General features: G+C 53.1%; 1 protein-coding gene across 3 annotated transcripts; it reads right to left on the reverse strand.

Moving 5' to 3' along the window:
- Positions 1–261: 261 nt before the first annotated feature.
- Positions 262–13,723, reverse strand: CSF3R (colony stimulating factor 3 receptor). 3 transcript variants are annotated; one of them, XM_081144905.1, is made up of 17 exons: positions 13,638–13,718; positions 12,363–12,411; positions 10,383–10,466; positions 8,013–8,309; positions 7,039–7,162; positions 6,704–6,891; positions 5,764–5,933; positions 5,494–5,647; positions 5,321–5,400; positions 4,706–4,919; positions 3,546–3,734; positions 3,056–3,157; positions 2,322–2,468; positions 2,068–2,208; positions 1,771–1,864; positions 1,450–1,531; positions 262–1,032 (listed from the first exon to the last, which is right to left on the reverse strand). In XM_081144905.1, the coding sequence occupies exons 3-17, from the start codon at positions 10,444–10,446 to the stop codon at positions 553–555; spliced, it is 2,526 nt and encodes an 841-aa protein (XP_081001031.1). In that variant the 5' UTR covers positions 10,447–10,466; positions 12,363–12,411; positions 13,638–13,718; the 3' UTR covers positions 262–552. The 3 variants fall into 3 exon arrangements, with proteins under 3 accessions (XP_081001031.1, XP_081001030.1, XP_081001032.1); XM_081144904.1 differs by lacking the exon at positions 12,363–12,411 and having other exon boundaries at positions 13,638–13,723; XM_081144906.1 differs by lacking the exon at positions 12,363–12,411 and having other exon boundaries at positions 268–1,032; positions 1,450–1,528; positions 13,638–13,723.
- Between the last annotated feature and the right edge of the window lie 5,589 nt (positions 13,724–19,312).

Consider the following 19,312-nt stretch of genomic DNA (forward strand, 5'->3'; position numbering starts at 1 on the left):
TGGCCACTGTGTCCTAGTGGTCAATTTTCAAGTCTCCACCACTAGAATGGGAGCTCTTTGAGAAAGGACTGAGCCTAGTCATTTTTGAGTCCCTGCTGCCAGCCTAGGGCTCTGGTTGAATGAATGAATGAATGAAGGAAAAATAAGCCAACCAACAATTCTGAGAGGTACAGCCCCTACCACCCGACTGCCGCGGCCCTGAAAAGAAAAAGAATGGACTCAGGCACTCACAGAGTTTCTCAAAATAAAACGAAATCAAATGGAACCATAAATCAGTTTAAGAGACTGAAATTACAGGAAATAAGCACAAAAGGCACCATAGTGGGCAGGCTGGAGGAGTCAGTCTCTGATCTTTAAAGTGGGAGGCCCAGCTCATGGGTATTGAGAGCATGGGGAAGGGATGCTGGAGGCCTCTAATGGGGGTAACTGGGAGCCTTTCTGCCTTTCCTGGGGGAGGGTAGTTTTTTAGTGATGGGCTTACTTACCCTTGCCTCTTTTCTGATGGCCCAGGCCTTTCAAGAGGCAGACCCAACTGGGGCATTCCAGGAAGCCCTAGAAGCCTCCCAGCCCTTCCACCCCATGGACCTGGAGCCCCTGCAGGAGGGGGAAGTCAAGCAGTGGCCCAAAGACACAGTCATCCTCCTGGTTTGGGACTAGAGGCTCTGAGGTCCTTACTGGGCTGGGCTGGAACCAGAGGTTCTCATAGGACTTGGGGCTGGGGGTGAGGCCCCCCAAGAGGGGCTGAGTGGAGTCACAGCGGATGTAGTGCCCTGGCTCTGAGCCGGTGGGGCTGCCTATCACCTGCCCATAAAGGACCTGGTCACTGTTGCCAGACTGGGACTGGGGCTGGATAGAAGGTGCTCTTGGGTCCCCCTGGAGCACATAGGCCTGGACCAGGGTGGGAAGGCTGCAGGTTCCTGAGCCGTCATTGGACTCCCATGGCCCTGGCTTCTTCTCTTCCTCCTCCAGCACGGTGATCTTGGTGATGGGTGGCATGCTGGGGTCCCAAAGGCTGGGCAGCTGGAAGATCTCCTGGACACAAGGTCATGTGGTGAGGGCATGATTTATTTCAGATGTCTGCCCCAGCCACTGTCCCTTCCTGAGTTGGGCAGGGAGGGGAACTTCCTGCTGCTTTCTGCTACACTCAAAGACTTGCACCTGCAAAGCACCTCATATGTTCATGATATGTGCTCTGTGCTGTTCAGACTTATCTTGGTGAATCTCTCCAACAATTCTGTGTGGGATTAGTCCCATTTCACAGTGGGACATCTGAGGTTTTGAAGTGGGTAGAGGGGGGATGCAAACTCATGTCTGCTTTACTCCAAAGGAAGTGGATCTTGCTAGGAAGTGAAGGGAAGGCCGAGTACTTATCCTCAGAGGGGCATCCATTCACTTTGAGCCTGGGCTGACACCCCTACTCCCATTTCCCTCTCCCTCCAGGGTTCTCACCTCCGCTGTGATGCTAGGCACCCAGGAGCCCAGGCTGCTGTGGGCTGGGTCTGGGACACTTGGCCAGAGGGGATTCTTCCTGCTAGAGAAGGGGGCAGGTAAAGGCAGGGTCAGGCATACCCTCCCATCTTTCCATCCTTTCTCCCACCCGTCCCCAGCAGCTGAAGGCATGGCCGCTTAGTGCGGAGGGGAGAAGGGGGAGGGTGTGACTCCCAGACATGAGGCCTGAGGCCTGGGAAGACCGGGATGGACTTGGACTGGCCCACTCAGGCCTGTAGTTCCTTGTGGGCAGGGGTATCTGGGTGTCAGATCTTGATTTACCTGGCTCTGCAGCAGAGCCTGGCAGCCCCACACAGGCAGATGAGCAAGAGCAGGAGGCTGAACAGGCCCAGGAAGATGTGCAGCTCGGACTCCTCTAGGGTGAGGGGAAAGCCAGAAGAGATTAGAGTGCGTGTGAGTAAGGCTGGGCCTCCTCCCTCAGACTAGGATATGTGGGCAGGGCTAGGTCTCCCTTGGACCAGGAGATCCAGGCAAGCCTTGTCTACTTTAAAAATGGAGCCCCTTTGGCCGAGGCACCCTCCCAACAGCCTTGTCTGAGCAGCCCCTTTTTCCCCTTACCTGGGGCCAAGGTCATCAGGGTGAGGCTTGTGCTGTTGGTGGCCCCTGCCTGGCTGGCAGCTGTGAGGTAGACGTGGTACAAGCTGGCGGGCTCCAGGCCAGGTAGGACAAAGCCATGGGAGGAAGCGTTAAGGATGGTGGCTGGGGGTGGAGGAGGATGGTCAGCCTGGGCCCGGATGCGGAGGTTCCCTCCAAGGCTGCTGAGCCCCCCTCCCGGGCATTCTGGGGCTGTGGGGTGCTGAGGATAGACTCACAGAAGGACTGGCCCTGGGCACTGGTCCAGAAGATGGTGTAGTGGGTAAGAGGACTCCTCCCCAGCTCAGGGGCTGGGGGCACCCACTCCAACTGGGCCCAGGTCTTGCCAATGTGCTTTAGATGCAGCTCTGGGGTGTAGGAGGGGGCTGCCGGGAGAGAGAGGTGCAGGGTTGACAGGGGGCAGGATGGAGAACCCAGCTGGACTCCTTGTGCCTCCCAGACCCAAGAACTGGGACGTGCTGTGAGGTGGATGATATAAGAGAGTCCAAACAGACTCGTACCCAAGCCTCATTGTCTCATGAACTTTGACTGAATCCCATCTACTTCTGATAAGTGGCTGAGGCAGGATTTGAACCTGGTTCTCTTTGACTTCAAAGCCTGACTCCCTGGTTTCTACCAGGCCTGATTTTGCCTGACTCACTATTCAATTTCTGCAGCTCACTCTCTGAATTTATGCCAGGCCCTCTCTCTCTTTCTATCACACGTGACATGTTTTTTCTATCAGGACAAATGACTGACTTTTGCCAGACTTGCTCTCTGAATTGCTCCAAACTCACTGCCTAATTTCTCTCACTCACCACCTGACTTCTCCCTAGCTGCAGGGGGCCAGTGTAAGCCAGGGTTAATCTTAGGACTAGGAGGAACCCTCTTTGGGCCAGAGGTAGAGGAAGAAGGGAATGTTCCCTCATAGCCCTGATTGTTGGGGCCTATGCAGGTCTGGTGGCTGACAAACCCGTTTCTTGGGAATAGGCATAGATGCGCTGGGAGGGCCCCATGGTGTCTTGGTACAGGGTGGTCACAGTGATCTCGTAGAGCTGAAAGGGCCTGATGTTCTCTGTAGAGAGGAAATGGGGTAGGCACTCTGGTCAGGGAATAACCTCTGCTGATGATCAGGAGCTAACCTCAGACCTCCAGTTGGGGCGAACCTGGGCCTCACACTGCAGGGCTAGCCTCTGCAACCTCTTCTTCAGATCACTTGGTAGAGGTAAGGGGAAAAAAATGGAAGAGAGAGCTAGAAAGGCGGCAGAGTCAGGGCTGTAGCCAGAGAGGATCTAGCTAGACTGTAAGAGGAACTTTCTGATTCTGAGTATATGAGGTGAGACCAGTGAAGGATCAAGAAATACTTGGGAATCTACTTGTCCAGTGTGGTTCAGGTTGCCCTGGCCCACTGCCTCCCCATCTCTGGGCCCTGCCCACCTGCCCGCCCCCTAGGCCTGCCTCACCTTGCAGCAGGGTCCCTGCAATGCTCCCGTTGTGCTCCATTTTCCAGGTCTTATTGCTGCTGCTGGGGCTGGGGGGACCCAGGCCCCACTCAATCACATAGCCCCGAGGCTGAGGGCTGGGGGTTTCCCAGCCCACCCAGAGGCTGTGAGGGTCTTGGGCCACAGTATGGAGTCTGCCCAGGGGAGGGCCTGGAGACAGAATAGAAGATGGAATGAAGGTGAAAAGAATGCAGGCCCTAGAGCCAGAAGCCTGGGTTCAGATTCTGGCTTTGCTACTTATAAACTGGGTGACCTTGAGCAAGTCAACATCTGAGCCTCAGTTTCCTCGTCTGTGAAATGGAAATGATGATAAAAGTTCCTCCCTCATAGAGTATTGGTGCAGATTAGATGAGATAATTCGTGGAATGAGCCTAGACAACCTTTTGAGGTAGGTGCTGTATCATCTGCATTTGCTAGATGGGTAACCAGAGGCCAGGGAGGCCTAGTGTAGAGTGCTGCTTGATATGACAAAAGCTAACACGATGTAGTTCTTAGTATGTGCCAGGTGTAGTCCTTGGTGTATGCTAACAGTTCCTTGATGGGGCACTACTACTGTCCCCATTTTATCAATGAGAAAACAGACACAGAGAGATTAAGTAACATCTAAGGTCATGCAGCTAGTCCATGGGAATATTAGCTATTATTATTGTTAGTCTCACCTTGTCAGGATCCATGTTCAAGGGAACCTGGGGGTGGTGGTGGCTGATCCCTGAAGAATGAGAAATTAACTCAGGGACTGTGTTCCAGTTGGAAAAACGTAGGGCTTTCTCTCCCATCTTCCTTGGCAGAATGGACTGTGTGTGTGTGTGTATGTGTGTGTAGACACTACCACCAACTTAACCTGGCTTTGGCTCATGATAGTAATAGCTAACACATATTGAGCAGTTACAATATACCAGGCACATGTCTTAACTCATGTAGTCTTCACAATACCGCTTTGAGGTAGGTGCTATATCATCCCCATTTGATAGATGAGTAAACTGAGGCCAGGGAGGTTAAGTAACTAGCTTGTGCAGGTTACACTGTTAGCAAGTGACAGGACTGGATTTGAACACAGGCAGGCCAGCCTTCAAATGTACATGCTTAACCACCATGCTTTACTAGCTGCCAGCCCCCTTTACCTCTGCGGTCCAAGAAGACCACTGGGGTGGGAGGAGAGGTCCCAGCGGTGTTGTAGGCCACAAGGACCACCTCCCGGACTTCCAAAGGCAAATGGAAGGTGCAGCTTAGTTCCGTGGTGTTGCAGAGGGGTGAGACTGCTCCAGCTTGGCCTGGGGGTCTCCAGGAGACCAGGTACCCTTGGATCTCCCCACTGGCTTCCTCCAGGGGCATTGGCTGTGGTGGACATAGGAGGAAAAAGATAAGAGGAATGCACATCTCATCTTGCGTGGGGGAGAATTCTAGATGGGGGCAGATGGACCACAGGAACTAAGCCACCCCCAGAAGGCCAGCCTTTCCCCGTCCCTCAGTTCTTCCCTCTGTTGCCCTGTGCCAGGTCCTAGGAGGGAGGGAAGGAAGAAGCAAGCAGGCATGTGCAGCACGCCAACCCTTTGCCATAGCTGAGTCTGCGCTGTAGTCGCTCCAGAAGGACACTACCCAGCTCCCTAGGCACATGCGAGGTGCATGCAAATCACATACAAATGCATCCAAGCCTTCCAGAGCTGGGGGAGTCCTGAGCCCACAGGGGTCTGTGTGGGTTGAAGGAGGTCTCAGGGATGGCCTGCAGAGGGGGTCACCTTCCAGAACAGCTGCACGTCCACTGTCCTGGGGTCCAGCTGCCTCTGCCGCCACCACGTGTCCAGTCTGACATTGGGGGCTGTGGATGGAGAGGAGGGGTGCTGGTCAGGGAGGGCTTTGGAGGTGGGACAGGGTCCTGATGGTTGCTCTTAGCCCCTTACCACCCACTTACCCCACTGTGCACTCGTCAGCTCCAGGCTGGGGCTCCAGTCACTCCAGTGGCCAGGCAGGGGCCAGCGGGTGCAGCGCATCTGCAGAGTGTAGGCTGTGGATGGGAGGAGCCCGCAGAGCTCATGCTGAAGGGTCCTGGAGGGCAGGGAGTCCACCTGGTGGGGAAAGGTGTGGCTCTGAGCTCTGATTCCTGTGCCCTTCAGGGTCAGCTCAACTTACACTCTCCTCAGCCACCGCCATCCCAGGCTTTTGAGGTTGCCCTGCCCCTCACCAGGATCCAGCTGGCTTCTCCAAGCTGTGGCTGGAGGCGCAGCTCACACTTCTGGTCTATGTAAAGGCTTGGTTTCCATGACTCCCAGCCCAACTGTAGGCAGCCTGGCTGGGGTGGGGCCGCCTCAGGGCTGGGGTCCAGGGCCCACAGTGTGGGGGGCTCCAGTTTTACTGTAAGGAGAGGGGTTGTCAGACCCTTCCTCTGCCCCATTTTACATGGCCCTGCCTTAGCTCCCTCTTCTCTGTCTGTGGTTCCATTTTTCCCCTGGGTCTCTATCCATGGGATCTCTATGTCTGTCTTTTTTGCTCTCTCTCTGGGTCTCTTCATCTCTGTCATCATGTTTCTGCAGGTCTGTCTCTGTATATGTGTCTGTTTCTGTCTAGGTCTGTTTCATACTCATGCCCCAGAGCCTTTGCACTGGTTGTTCCCTGGAACATTTTCCCTCCACATATCCAGTGTCTTGCTCCCTTATTTCCTTCAAGGATCTTTTGAAATGTCACCTTCTCAGCGAGGCCTTCCCTGACCACCTTACTGAAATGGCAACTGCTCCCCACTCCCAGCTTTTCCCACCCCTTCCCCACTTTAATTTCCCCATCACATTTATCATCAACTGACATTCTATTTTATTTATATTGCCCATTAGAATGTAACGCTCCAGGGCAGGACTTTTGCCCTTTTGTTCACTGCTGTATCTCTAGCACCCAGAACAGTGCCTAGCACATAGTGGACACTTCAAGAAATTTCCCGAAAGAATGTGTTTCTTCTGTGTCTCTGTGTCTCCATAGCTCTGTCTCCAACTGTATCCCACTTTGCCTCTGTCTCTCTTCTCTTATTCTACCTCTGGGTCTTCCAGTGTCTATTTGTTTGTCACTGGTATGTGTTTCCCTCTGTGTCTCTTTGGGTCTGCCCTTCCCTCCCCCATACCCAGTGCATCACCCACCAACATCCATGGGATCAAGGCACAGCTGTGGGGACACACTGGTCCCCAGCACATTCTCCACCTGCACCCAGATGCCCATACTCTGGTAGAGCTGCAGGTGTTTGCGTGGGATGGAGCAGTGGCTCTTTCCGTCCTCAGGCACACAGTCGGGGATGGCTTCCTCCTGGATCTGGCAGTTGCCCCGGCTCCTGCCAATAGGCCAGGCTTGGGTGTCAGACATAGGAAGAAAGCAAGGTTCCCTTCTCCCTCCCATCTTTACCTCTGTCTCCCTCATCCCCACAGTCCTACCTATACCACACCCCAGGAATGGGGCTGGAGTAGAGGCCCCTACTCACTTGAAGCTTTTTAGGGTGAAGTTGGTAGACAGGTGGGTGTCAGGTCCTGGCTCCCACTGGCAGGTGAGGCTATCAGTTGTGAGGTTCATGAGGCAGGACAGGTTGTGGGGTGTGGAGGGCGGGTCTGTGCGCAGGGTGGGGAGAATGAGGGCTTTGGGTAGGACCACTCAGAAAGCTCCCACTGGGACCAACTGGCTTGTTTCCCTGCTCTGGGTCATTCCCTCCGGGCTCACTTGGTTTATTTGCCTGTCTGCGCAGCCCCGGGGGAAACCAAGTCACATGCATGTACAGGGAAAACTCTGGTTCTGCCACTCATTAGCTGTGTGACCTTGAAGTTACTTAACTGCTCTGTTTGCTCATCTGTAAAACGAGAGTAATGGTAACATACCTACCCCCTAGGGTTATTGTGAGGGCTGAATGACTTACTGCATGTAAAGTGCTCACAGCAGTGCTGGGCTCTTAGTAGGTACTATGTAAGTGTTACCTCTACTATTACTGATTCTTACACAGAACCTTGGTCTTGGTTTGTTTTTTCTTATGCATTGGCTTGGCACAAACTCCATTCTTTGCAGTTTGTGCAGAAGGCTGAGACGGGTGGGAGAGAAGCTGGGAGCAAGCCCAGCTGATAGAGACTGTCCTCCCTGGACACACCCTCCTGGGGCTGGGGAGTTGGGCTTACTCGGTGGTCATACAGCGTAGCAGTTACTATACTGGCTCTCTGGCCACACTACCTGATATAAATCTTTGCTCTATCCTTATTGGTTTGTGACCTTCATTCAGTACATCACTTGCCCTCTCTGAACTTCAGTTTTCTTATCTGCAAAATGGGGCTAAATAATACTGTCCACTGGTAGGGAAGATGACCTAATATCGAGCCCATAAAGTGCTACTGAGCAAGAGCTCAAGGAAGAATAGCTCTTAGTATTGGCAGGTGGGCATTGGAGGCAGAAGGGTGGATGGCTGCAGGGACTTACAGCCTGCCTGCAGCTCAGCCTGGTCCAGGATCTGCAGGCTGTTGCTCCAGCGCAGACAGCAGGAGAGAAGGACCCAAGGGTCGTTGAGGTGGGGCAAGGTGATGGTAGATTCCAGGGTGCCATCCGCCAGGCGCTGCTGCCTCCCCCCTTGTTGAAGCTCTGTTCCCAATTTCCATACAATCTGTGACTCTGGGCCCAGGTGGCTGCAGGTCTGGTTGATGATGCAGGAAGCCGTGATGGCATCTCCCAGGCGGACTATGGGGGCTGAGAGGCTGATGTGCCCGCACTCCTCCAGGCCTGGGGTGGAAGAGATTGGGCCATGAGTGACTCCCTGCCTGGCAGAGCTGGGCTATAAGCTAGGCCTTTGCCATCCTAGTCTCAGGGCCTCACCCTCCAAGATGTGGGAGCTGGAGTGGGACGCCGTGTTTGGGACTGTGAGAGGCTCTTGGGGAGGAGACAGAGGCAGTGATGTGTGGGTAAAAGTTTATCAACTGGCTGTGCAGAGAAACACCGATCCTGATTTGTAGCATGGGCTGTTTTCCCTGGTGAAATGTTCCCACCATGGCTGATTGCAAACTACCAGTGTGATATCACTGGATGTGAACTTGGAAAGAGCTGTGCACAATGAGCTCCTGTAAGCCTGCTCCGGCATGCCACCAGATAGACACTAGTTCCTCCCCAGTGCCCTCTGAAGGGTGGCGAAAGCAGTGATTAGGATGATAAGAACCCCGAAGCCACAGCAGTCTTTTCAGAATTCAGATCTGATTGTTTCCACACCTCAATCACAGCACTCCAGTGGCATGTTTTGGCTCCAAAAGGCAGTATGGCACAATGGGTAAGAGCAAGGTTCTTGGGACTAGACTGCCTAGGTTTAGAGCCTGATTCTATTGCTTATTAATTATGTGACCCTGCTATGTTACTGAGACTTTCTGTGCCTCTGATTTCTCATCTGTAAAGTGGGGATAAAAATAGTCCCTACTTTAGTGTGGCTGGAAACATTTGATGTGATAACTTGTGTAAGGCACTTAGAACAGTGTCCGACAGGTGAGTATTTGCTGCCAGGATAGAGACCCAGAGCCTCTCGCAGCCCTTGTGGCCCGGCTCCTGCCTAACCCTTCCACTTCCAGCTCAGACCATACTCTCTAAGCCCCAGTCACCCTGGCTTCTTGCAATTCCTTGAAAACGCCAGGCTCTTTCCAATCTCCGATCTTTGCACCGCTATTGCTCTTGGAGGTGCTCTTTCTTCCCACCCCTCTTTCACCTGGTTAACATTCAGGCATCTTGGGTGTAACCAGACGAGGCCAAGCTCCCTAAACTTCCCCAAAGCTCTTATTAGCCTTCACAATTATAGAGCCATGTGATTATTTGCTTGTCTGTCTCTCCAGCTGGACCATAGGGTCCGTGAGCCCGGAGACCTTGGCTCTTTTGCTCCCTGTTGTATTCCCAGGCCCCAGCACAGAGTAGCCCGAGGTGAACATGTATTGAATAAAGTTCTGTACTTTGCCCACCATGCCTTCTCTCCTCTCTCAGGTGTCCTTCAGCCCATTTTCCTGATGGGGATGCTAAGGCCCTAAGACGAGAGACAGTTTGCCCAGGGTAACAGAGCAAGTTCACGGGGCTCCTACCGCTTCACAGACTCGGAATTTCAGACAGGAAGGAGCCTCGCAAAACTGTTCACTTCAAAACTCCACCTGATGCTACATCCTCTGCAGCAGGGCTAGGGTTGCCTGTTTGTGTGTGGCCTGACAGCTAAGAAGGTCTTTTACATTTTTAAAGGGTTAAAAACAAACAAAATAAAAACCAAATAAGAACATGCAACAGAGACTGCCTGTAGCCCTCAAAACCTGAATATTACTATCAGACGAAGTTTGCCGACCCCTGCTGTGCAGCATCCTGGTCAATCCTGGCCTCAACTTGCATGCCCCCAGAGATAGGAGGGTCTTCACCTCTCAAGACAGAGTTTCTGTAGTAGGGGGGCTCTGCCTGGGCTTCCTGATTCTAGGATGAAATCTGCCTCCTTGTGGGTTCTGCCCTGCTCCCTTTGCTGCCCATGAAGACTGCACAGAAGTCAGAGGTTCCCTTTGACAGCCTGACAGAGATTTGCAGACAAGATCTGGGCCCCCTGGCCTTTTCCAGGCTGACCAGCTCCGGTCCTCTCACCATTCCTTATGGCTGGTGGGTTGCTTGCAGAAGTCTGTGGATGGGAGCCCAGCTACCCCACGTCTGTTGTCCAGTCTCGATTCTCTTGGGATTCTCTAGGAACCCCAGGGGCAGTGTGGCAGTGCAGGGAAGTGATTCTCTCCTCCATCCCCAGCATCTCTCCCTGTAACTCCCCTCTCACCACGGCACCTCACCCCTGGCCATACTCACTTCTGGGGAGCAGCAGGATGATCAGAGCAGCTCTGGTCAGGCTCCAGGCTCCCAGCCCCACCATCGTGCCAACTTGCTGTTCACCTGGAGGCACAAGGGGATGGTTAAGATCTGGGACTTTGGAGTCAGAGCTGAGTTTAATCCTTGTTCTGCCGCAGTGTGGCTTTGACCAAGTTACTTGACCTCTGGGAGTCTCAGTTTCTTTGTCTGCAAATGGAGGCAACAGCCTATACTACTACACAGGGCTTTGGGAAGAAGACCTGGCACGTAGGAAATGACTATAAGTGATAGGCACTGTTATTGTTAAACTGCCTTCCAGGAGAGAGCAGGGAAAGGAGCAGCAAGGAACAGCATTCTCCCCCTTCCCTTCTTTCTTAGCCAGGTTTCCATCCACCCCTCAAAGAAGAGCCTGAGATGGGGGTTTGCATGCAGGTAGTTTATTTTAGGAAGATCCCAGGAACAGGGTGAGGGAATAGGGAGAATGAAACAGATAAGAAAGGAAAGCCAACACAAGGGCATGTCATTGAACTGGTCACCTCTATGGACAACTGGGACTGAATCCTGCTGGAACCTTCCAAGGAGCTGTGTGCATGCCTCAGAACTGTCCACCCAAGGGACAGTTTATCCCTTGAATGAGTGGGAGGATGGGAATGTTTATCCACTGACTCCTGTCCCCATTGGTCTGCGGATGTCCCTTGGGTATTAACCTCCTGGCACATCAGTTTGCACATGCATGAATATGAGGCAGGCTCTGCTGGGTGAGTCATGCCAGAAGTGTCAGAGATGTTCCCTGGCAGGAGGGGACAACTCCATGGAGCTGCTGAGGCAAGGGGATGTCATGTGACACCTGTGGGAAGCTGGCTGCCATGGCAATGGCAGGAGGGAAAGGTGGGCTGAGAGGGTATCAGGTGGGACACACAAGAGGACACACAAATACATCGCCAATTCTGGGCACAGACCTCTGGAGGCCTTCTGGGACCAGGCATCCTGTCATCACGGCAACAGTGCCTGGGTGGAGGGAGCATTAGTACCAGGCTCAGGAAGTATCCGGCCTAACCCTCCATTCTGATCCTGTTGGGGTCTTGAAGCCAGCCATCTGATCCTCCAGCACTAATTGACACTCTTGGTGGCAGGCCAGTGGGAATCACTGAGCAACGAACATGTACATTCACAAAAACATAGGCGGCATCTCAGCAGATCCCCTGTGCTGGGGAGAAAGCTTCTGTCCCTCCCAAACAGAGGTGTGAATAGGAACTGCCCAGATACCCAAGGCTGTTTCCGCTTGTAGGTACCTTAACCAAACCCCCAGTCTATCTACATATATTGCAGTATCAGGATACCAGGTAGCTAGCCCATGAGTCACTATTTTTTTTTTTTTTTTTGCTAATCAGGGTGCAGCCCCACACTAGGACCTGGCAACTGGAGAACAGCTGGATTTCAGCCTCCATTTGCCCCTCAGCCTGGTAGTTTGTGTAGTGAGAAACTGCACAATTGTTCAGAGCACCCCCATCTACCACTCAGTGGTTGGCACCTTCTTAGTATAGCTTACCAGTTTGATGATCTCCCCCCTCTTGTTGGGGAATATTTAGCCTCTTTGGACCAGATTTTGGGACCCTGGTTTTCATCTCTATGTGCTTTTGATCATACCCAGCCCTGCTGCCCTAGCATGGGGCAGCTTCAGGCCCAGCCTATGCCTGGGGAGGGGACCACTTCACCACTGGCTCCTGTCCAGAGCGGGCAACCAAACCCCAAAGCCCCAGAGGCCAGGCATCCTTCCCCCTGGGTTCCTGGGTATTGGCACCCTTGGCACTAGTCCCTGGTCCCCCTCAGCAGTCCTGGGTGCCCCCCAGCCCAGTTGAGTGAGAACTCAGGCCTGTGGGAGCATGGTCTGGTCTCCTCTCTTGCAGCCAGTGTGCAGAGAGGTTGGGAGCCCAGCTGTGAGTCAGACCAGCTGATCTGAACCACAGTTCTGCCACTTACCAGCCTTGTGACCTTGGACAAGTTACTTTCTGAGCTTCAGTTTCCCCATCTGTGAAAGAGGGATAATAGCACCCACTTCTCAGGGCTGTGGTAATAGAAAACACTTAGCATGGAGCGCCAGCCCCCAAGGAGAAAGCTCGATAACTGTGTTTTCACGTGCCCCGAAGCAAGGCACCACCTCACAGAACCCAGCATGGCTTAGTGCCCCCTCCCCTGCCTACAGGCTGCTGGGTCGCAACCTCCTAGGACTGCCACCTTGCTTTCGTCCATGTCATGCTGCTTGGCTTCGAGATCCCATTTCTGGGTCCCCTACTTCCAGCCCCTTGGTCCCCCCAGCCTCCCCTTCGCTCCAGCCACCTTCGCTGGGTTCCAGCACAACACGCCGCCCTGGAGCCCTGCGTCACACCCCCCTCTTTCCGCTTCCCTCTCCTTTTCCTCCACTCACCCTCTCCCCTTGCTCTCCCTTCTCCAGTTCACCCCCTCTCCCTGTTCTTTCTCTCTAGTTCACCTGGAGATTGTCACTGTGGGCGGAGGGCCGGAGAGAGGAGGGAGCTGGGAACGAACCAAGGGAGAGGCCTTCCAGATGTGGTTCAGAGAAAGGGAGACAGATGGCAGAAAGAATAAGGAAGTGAAGGTACCCACACGGACCGAAATGATGGAGAGGCCCACGGAGATGAAGACGGCAGGACAGACACCAAGAGTCGGAGAGGAGAGAGCCCAAGAGACAAGAATGCTGACACGCAGAGAGACTGAGCACTTGGGAGACCGAGAAGCAATCATATCCGAGCGCGTTTAAGATTCAAAAGACAGAGGGAAACGTGAGAGAGGCACACAGAGACTCCAGGACAGACTGACGGAGACTTGGAGCCCAGGCAAGCCAGAGAGGGGCTGAGGGGGAAAGAGAAATGGAGAGTGAATTAGAGGGAGATGGAGACGGGGAGGTAGAGACACACAAGTTCTGAGAGACAGAGGCAGGGAGAGGGATAAGAATTAGGCCCCTCGCTGAGCCCGGCTCTGTGTCCTCAGAGAGCAGCTGTTTGTGATTTCCCTGATGCGCCCTCCCCCACAGCTGGGACATCTCAGGGTGGGGGGGAAAAGAGACTTAGTGTCTAGGGCTCCTGGTCCAAGGGACAAACCCTAAAGGCAGGAGCTCTGGTTTCAGGCCTATGCCCCCTGAACACTGGCAGTTGTCAGAGCTTCTGGGGGTGATAGCCGAGGCACTCTAAGCCTTCAGCAAGGTCAAGGCTCAGCTCTCCCTGGGGCTCCCCTACTCACGCTGGAGCCTGCAGCCCCGCAGCTGCCTGGCCTCCGCCTGGCCTCCGCCTGGCCTCCCTGGTCTCTGCTCTCTTCTTCAGGCAAGTTCCTGAAAACAGCCGCAGTCTGACTTCTCTCCCCAGCCCTGTCGTTAATGGCTCGGCCTCTGACAGACCCAGGGGCTGTGGATTGCAACACCTGCCCAGCCTCCTTCCCTCCTGTGTCCTGTGGGGGGCGGTGGCACGGCAGCCCCTTCCTCCCAGGAAGGAGTCTGGGAGGGAAGCTGGTGAGGCCTGGGCAGCCTTCCTGCCTAGGGGGTCTTAAAGGGGCTGGGGGATGTGGCAATGATGTCTCCCTCCTCTGTCTCCGGATTTCCTGACCTCAAAGCTTTGAGGCGCTGTAGGGCCCAGGCTCCAACCCAGCTGGGTGCCATTCCCATGCTCCTTGCCTGGGGGAGCATCGCTCAGAGACAGATCCTGGCTGGAAGGTTCTCTCAGCAATAAGCCTCTTTTTAGCACCAGCCTTGGGGCCCTGATTCTCACAATACTCAGAGGGCAGCCTCCAGGTTACAGGGAATTTTGTAACACAGCACCTTCCTCGCTGCTCCACTCTCCACCATGTATTCTCTACCATTGTCTGTCGGCCAAGCAGATGGAGAAATGGGGACTGTGGGACCCCAGAGGGAAGACCTGTGAGGCCCAGGCTCTTCATAGGCTCACGAGAAACTAGTCATGTTTACTCACAAGGATTCTGCTAAACTGAACATTTTTTGATTGCATGAAGTAGGCTACATCTTATGTCTTCATTGTCTATATCCATGATCCCCCTTCAATTGTTCATACTTTTCTGTGCATTTTCTGAAGAAGGCTCAGACTGTTCATAGTTTATTGGATTTATAACTCAATAAGGTTAGGTCCCAACTGACTAGCAGAGTGTCCATAACATGATTCTTTTAGAAAAAATGGGTTTTCTGAGTCTGGTGTGATGGGCTGGACCTGGGCTGCAGTGTTGGTTCCAGATGGAAATATCCAACTGTCTGCGGCAACTTCCCTGAGATGTCCCATAGGCCCTGGAGGCTCAGCATATCCCATTGATTCTTCTTTCAAAATATATCCCAAATCCTGGGTAGACAGATATTCACTGTAAAGTTCAACTTGGCTCTATGTTTGAGTATTTTCATGATAAAAAGTTGGAAAATATAAATATCACTTAAACCTAGATGGTTGCAGTGGCCCCTCCCTGGCCTCCTACTTCCATTCATCCTCACCCCTCCACCTGTCTGTTAAAGTTCCATCAGCAGCCAGTGCCATGATAATTAGACAAGTTGGTTCGTGTCATCCACTACCCAAACCCCTAATGGCTCCTGTCTCACTCAGTATCAAAGTGACACCCCTTTCAGTGATCTACAAGGCCCTATTCAACCTGAGGCACCCCTGTTTGCTCCCTGATCCCTCTCCTATAATTCTCTCCCTTCCTGCTCTGCTCTAGCCACTCTTCTTTACTTGTTGTTGCTTGAACTTGTTAGGCTCCCTCCTGTCTCAGGGCCTTTGCACTTGCTGTTTCTTCTGCCTGGACTGTTTATCCCCAAATAATGATATGGGTCACTTCCTCCCCTTCTTCAGGTCTTTGCTCAAATATCACCTCATCAAGGAATTCTCTGACCACCCTCTAAAAAAATTGAAACTCCCTACTCCTTACCTCCCCCCCCCCCCCATATCCCTTTTCACCACCTGACATTGGTTGCCCCATCCTAACTCCTTAACTGGGCAATCAAAATACCTCACGATCTGGCGCCGCCCCCCTCTCCTGTCTTATGTGCCTCCATTTCCCCAGGAGGACACTTCATACTCTGGTCATATACTTCATGCAGAATTTGCTTGTGTTCCGCTGCCTGCCTCAGGCTCTGGAGCTGACCCATCATCTCTGGCTAGGCTGGCCAATCCTCCCTCTGACGCAGCTCAGGCGTCCAGTCTGTGCTGAGTATATTTCCTGGTTATCCTGTAATCCTGCAGTGGGCCATGGGCTGTATGCCTCCTCCATTAGACTGTAAACTCCTTGAAGGCAGAAACTACTTTCTCTCTGCCTCCAGCCTCAGCACAGTGCAGGCCACACACAGGATTCTCGGTGCATGTTTACTGGCTGCGGAACCTTGGAGAAGTTGTTTACCCTCCTTCTCCAAGCCTCCATTTCCTCATCTGCTACAGGGATGGTAACTCTTCCCGAGGGCTTGGTGAGGATTAAATGAGCTACAGGAGCCTTGGACATTAACCAGCATGTAATAGGTGTTCAATAAAACTCCTTTCTTCTTTACCCCCTGCATAGTTCAGTATTTCAGGGCGAGATTTTACTGATCTTATCCATCCCTTATTTCCCACTGCTGAACTGCACCAGGAAATGGAGCTGCAGCAGCTGAAGTGAAAGTTAGATTTAAGGTAGAACTTTCTTAAGGGAGAATCATTAGAGTGTAGAGAGGTTAGGAACAGGGGCTGAGGAGTCAGACTGCTTGGGTTTGCCACATACTAGCTGTATGACCCTGGGCAAGTTGTTCAACCTCTCTGAGTCTCAGTTTCATCTTTAAAATGAGGATAATAATAGACTCTGCTTCATGGGATTCTTGAGAGGAATCGGTGAAATCATGCATGTGAGACTTGTGGAACAGAGTCAGGCACATAGTAAATGCTCAACAAATGTTTACTCTGGTGAGCTGAAAAGCACAAGACAGATGTGGAGTCATCCCTTCCACGCCCCTCCAGTGTCTGCTTTGTGGATACTTCCTCCTCCAGCTCTTCTGCCCCTACTCCCTCCTCCATTGGACAGGGTGTCCTCTGAGGGCTAGAAACCCCAGTCTGGGAGCCCTGGGCGGGAAACGCCATTCTCAGCAGCCCTGCTGAGGGTCAGATCATTTCAGTTTCTGTTATTGCCCGTGACCTGTGGGGCTGCTGGCTGGGTCAAGGGGCCGCCTGTCCTAGAGGGGGCCGGGCCGAAGCTGGGTGGGCCAGCCAGGGTGAGTATCCGGAAGTGGTGCTGTGCTCACCCACTAGGGGTTGGCCTGCCTGGGATACATAGTTGGCTGAGATTGTGCAAACAGGTCATTGTGCAAACACACCCCTGTGTGTGACCTCGATTATGCAAACAGGTGTTTACGGGAGGCCGCCTGGCTTGGGCTGCCAGCTTACAAACAGCGCCTGAGCTGTTGACTCAGAAACCAGAATCTAGACACTCATTCTTCCTTGAACACGCCCCAAACTTTCTGCCTCCAGCACAGGTTGTTTTCTCTGCCTGGAGAGCTCTCCTCTGTCTCTATCTCTACTTGTTGGAATTTCATACATTCTTTAAGGCTCAGAGAAAACACCACTCAGTCTTTCTCCATAAGCTTCTTCTTATGTGACTATTCAAGGCATTTGATATACCTCTAAAGTCACTGGTCAGGTTTTACCTTATGACCCTTTCTAAACTGTGAGCTCCCTGGGGACAAGGACCTTCCCTTATTCTCCTTTGAAGGGGCAGGAGACTGAGGCCCAGAGAGGGAAAGTGACCTATCCCATGTCACACAGCCAGCTTGCAGCTGAGCTGGGCTCTAACTGACTTGCTGTCACCATCACCACCTCTCTTTATATCCCACCCACCTCTGACCTGGATCTCTACTCCAGCCCCTGGGGTGAAGAGGGACTCCTGCTGGAACTTGAGGGGTGGGTGGGATTTGTACAGGGAAAGGAAGGCTTTCTGGGCAGAAAAACAGCAAGAGCAAAGGCATGGAGGCTGGGATGGGAAGAGCGTGGAGGCCTTAAAAGAGGTACAGAGGGAGGAGCAATCACAGATCTGGGGATGGAGGGGTGGGAGTAGGTAGGGGCAGGCCCACATTCTAGACCCAGAGATGACACTGACTATGCACGACCTTGGGCAGCACCTTATGGCCCTGCCTCTCAGATTCTCATCTCCCCCATGGTACTCCATGGATACCCCAAACTAAACAGCCCCCCAACTGAACACCTCCACGTTTTCTCCTGAAAACTTGCTTTCCTGTCCTGGTAAGTGGCATCTGGAAACCTGGACTTGACCTGAACTTCTCCCTGCCCCCTATGCCCCACATCAGTCCTGTCACCCCTCCCTGTGGATTCTACCCCCTTTCTCCCACCTCACTGCCATTGCAGGAGTCAGGCCACCACTGATGCTCTTAGGGATGACTCCAGGGCCCTCCTCCTGGTCTCCCTGACTTTGTCCCTGGGATACCATCCTTACTATACTCAGCTGGAGAGCTTCTTCCAAAACACGGGTCCTAGCATGTGGCTGTCCAACTGAAAACTCTCCATTGGTTCCTCACTGCCGTGGAATAAAGTTCCAAGACTTCCTCATGGCCTTGAGGCCCTTCAAAACCAGCCCCTGATCCTCCTTGATGCTGGGGCCTCATCTCTCCCTCCTCCCTTTCCCAACCTCCTCTTTCCCTTCATTCCAACCATTCCATTTGCCATCACTACCCAATCGTGTTTGTGCTCTTTTTCATGGCTCCAGGCCTTTCTCATACTGTTCCGTGTGCTTGGAATACCCTTCTCCTTATATCTGTATCTGAAGAAATCTCTTTCACCCTTTAAAACCCAGCCGAATGTCACTTCCTCTGTGAAGCCTCCCTGGATTTCCCAGGGTGAGTTAGGTGCTGCTTGCTTGGGCTCCCAGGTACTCTGTGAAGACAGGGACTAGATCTGTGGCCCCAGTACCCAGGATGGGGCCTGGCATGGAGGAGGTATCTGTGAAAGGGTGGTGAACAACTTGGATGTTGGACTTGGGTCTTCAGGCCTGAGGGGTTCCCCAGTGGCTCTCAGGTTACCTGCCAGGAGGTCTGAAGGAGTCTCTTCTAACCACTGGCAGCCAGCATTGTACTCTCCTGCTTCCCTGGTGCACAGACTGGCAGAATTTTCTCTCTTTGATTGGTGCCACCAAAATGAGAGATGAATCAATTAGGATGTAATCAATGCTGAATGATAGAGGGTGAAAAGCAGGCCCCAAGCTGCCAAGAGGCTGGACTGGCTGCCCAGATGCTCTTTGGAGGCCTACCTCTGGAGAAGGAAGCAGAGTTCTAGCTTTGGTGGGCAAAAAGGAAGACCTCCCACCCCTACTTGTGGTCTGCTAGCCAGGAGGGCCTTATCTCTGCTCTCCGGGCCTGGCCTGCTGTGGTGTGGCTGGGGAAAGGGTATGGTCCTGGTGGTGGGGGTGCTGGTGGGATCAGAGGTTGAGGAGAGTTAAAGCTCAGATGTTTATCTTGGCTTAGAGGAAGCTTCTCTCCTCTGTAACTGTGGCTGGCAGATGGGGTGGGGGTCAGCTGATAAAGTGACAGTCCCCAGGCCAGGCCAACCTCTGCCCCGATCATGGACTTCCTTTGGTGAGGGAGTTGGATCCAGGCAGCTGGTACGTGTCCCCATACCACTGAGGTGGGCAAATGAGAGGGAGAAGACAGGAGCACTTTCCCTAAAAATCCTTCCAGGAAGAGTGGCCAGAAGTCAAATGACCTGTTTAAGGCAAGAGAGAGGTGAAGGCAGGTCCATAACTTCTGTGATGACTGGAGTTCGTATTCTCCCCTACTCCTGAGGTGCCTGGCCTGGATCCTGAGAGGGAAGAGGGGTCCTCAGAGGTAGCCAGTGCTGCTTCTTCTGTCCCATGTCCTCTGCCCTCCAGTCTAGACCCAGGGACCACAGACGGGAGCT

The sequence above is a fragment of the Miniopterus schreibersii genome (genome assembly GCF_964146895.1).
Source record: "Miniopterus schreibersii genome assembly, chromosome: 8".
NCBI lineage: Eukaryota > Metazoa > Chordata > Mammalia > Chiroptera > Miniopteridae > Miniopterus > Miniopterus schreibersii.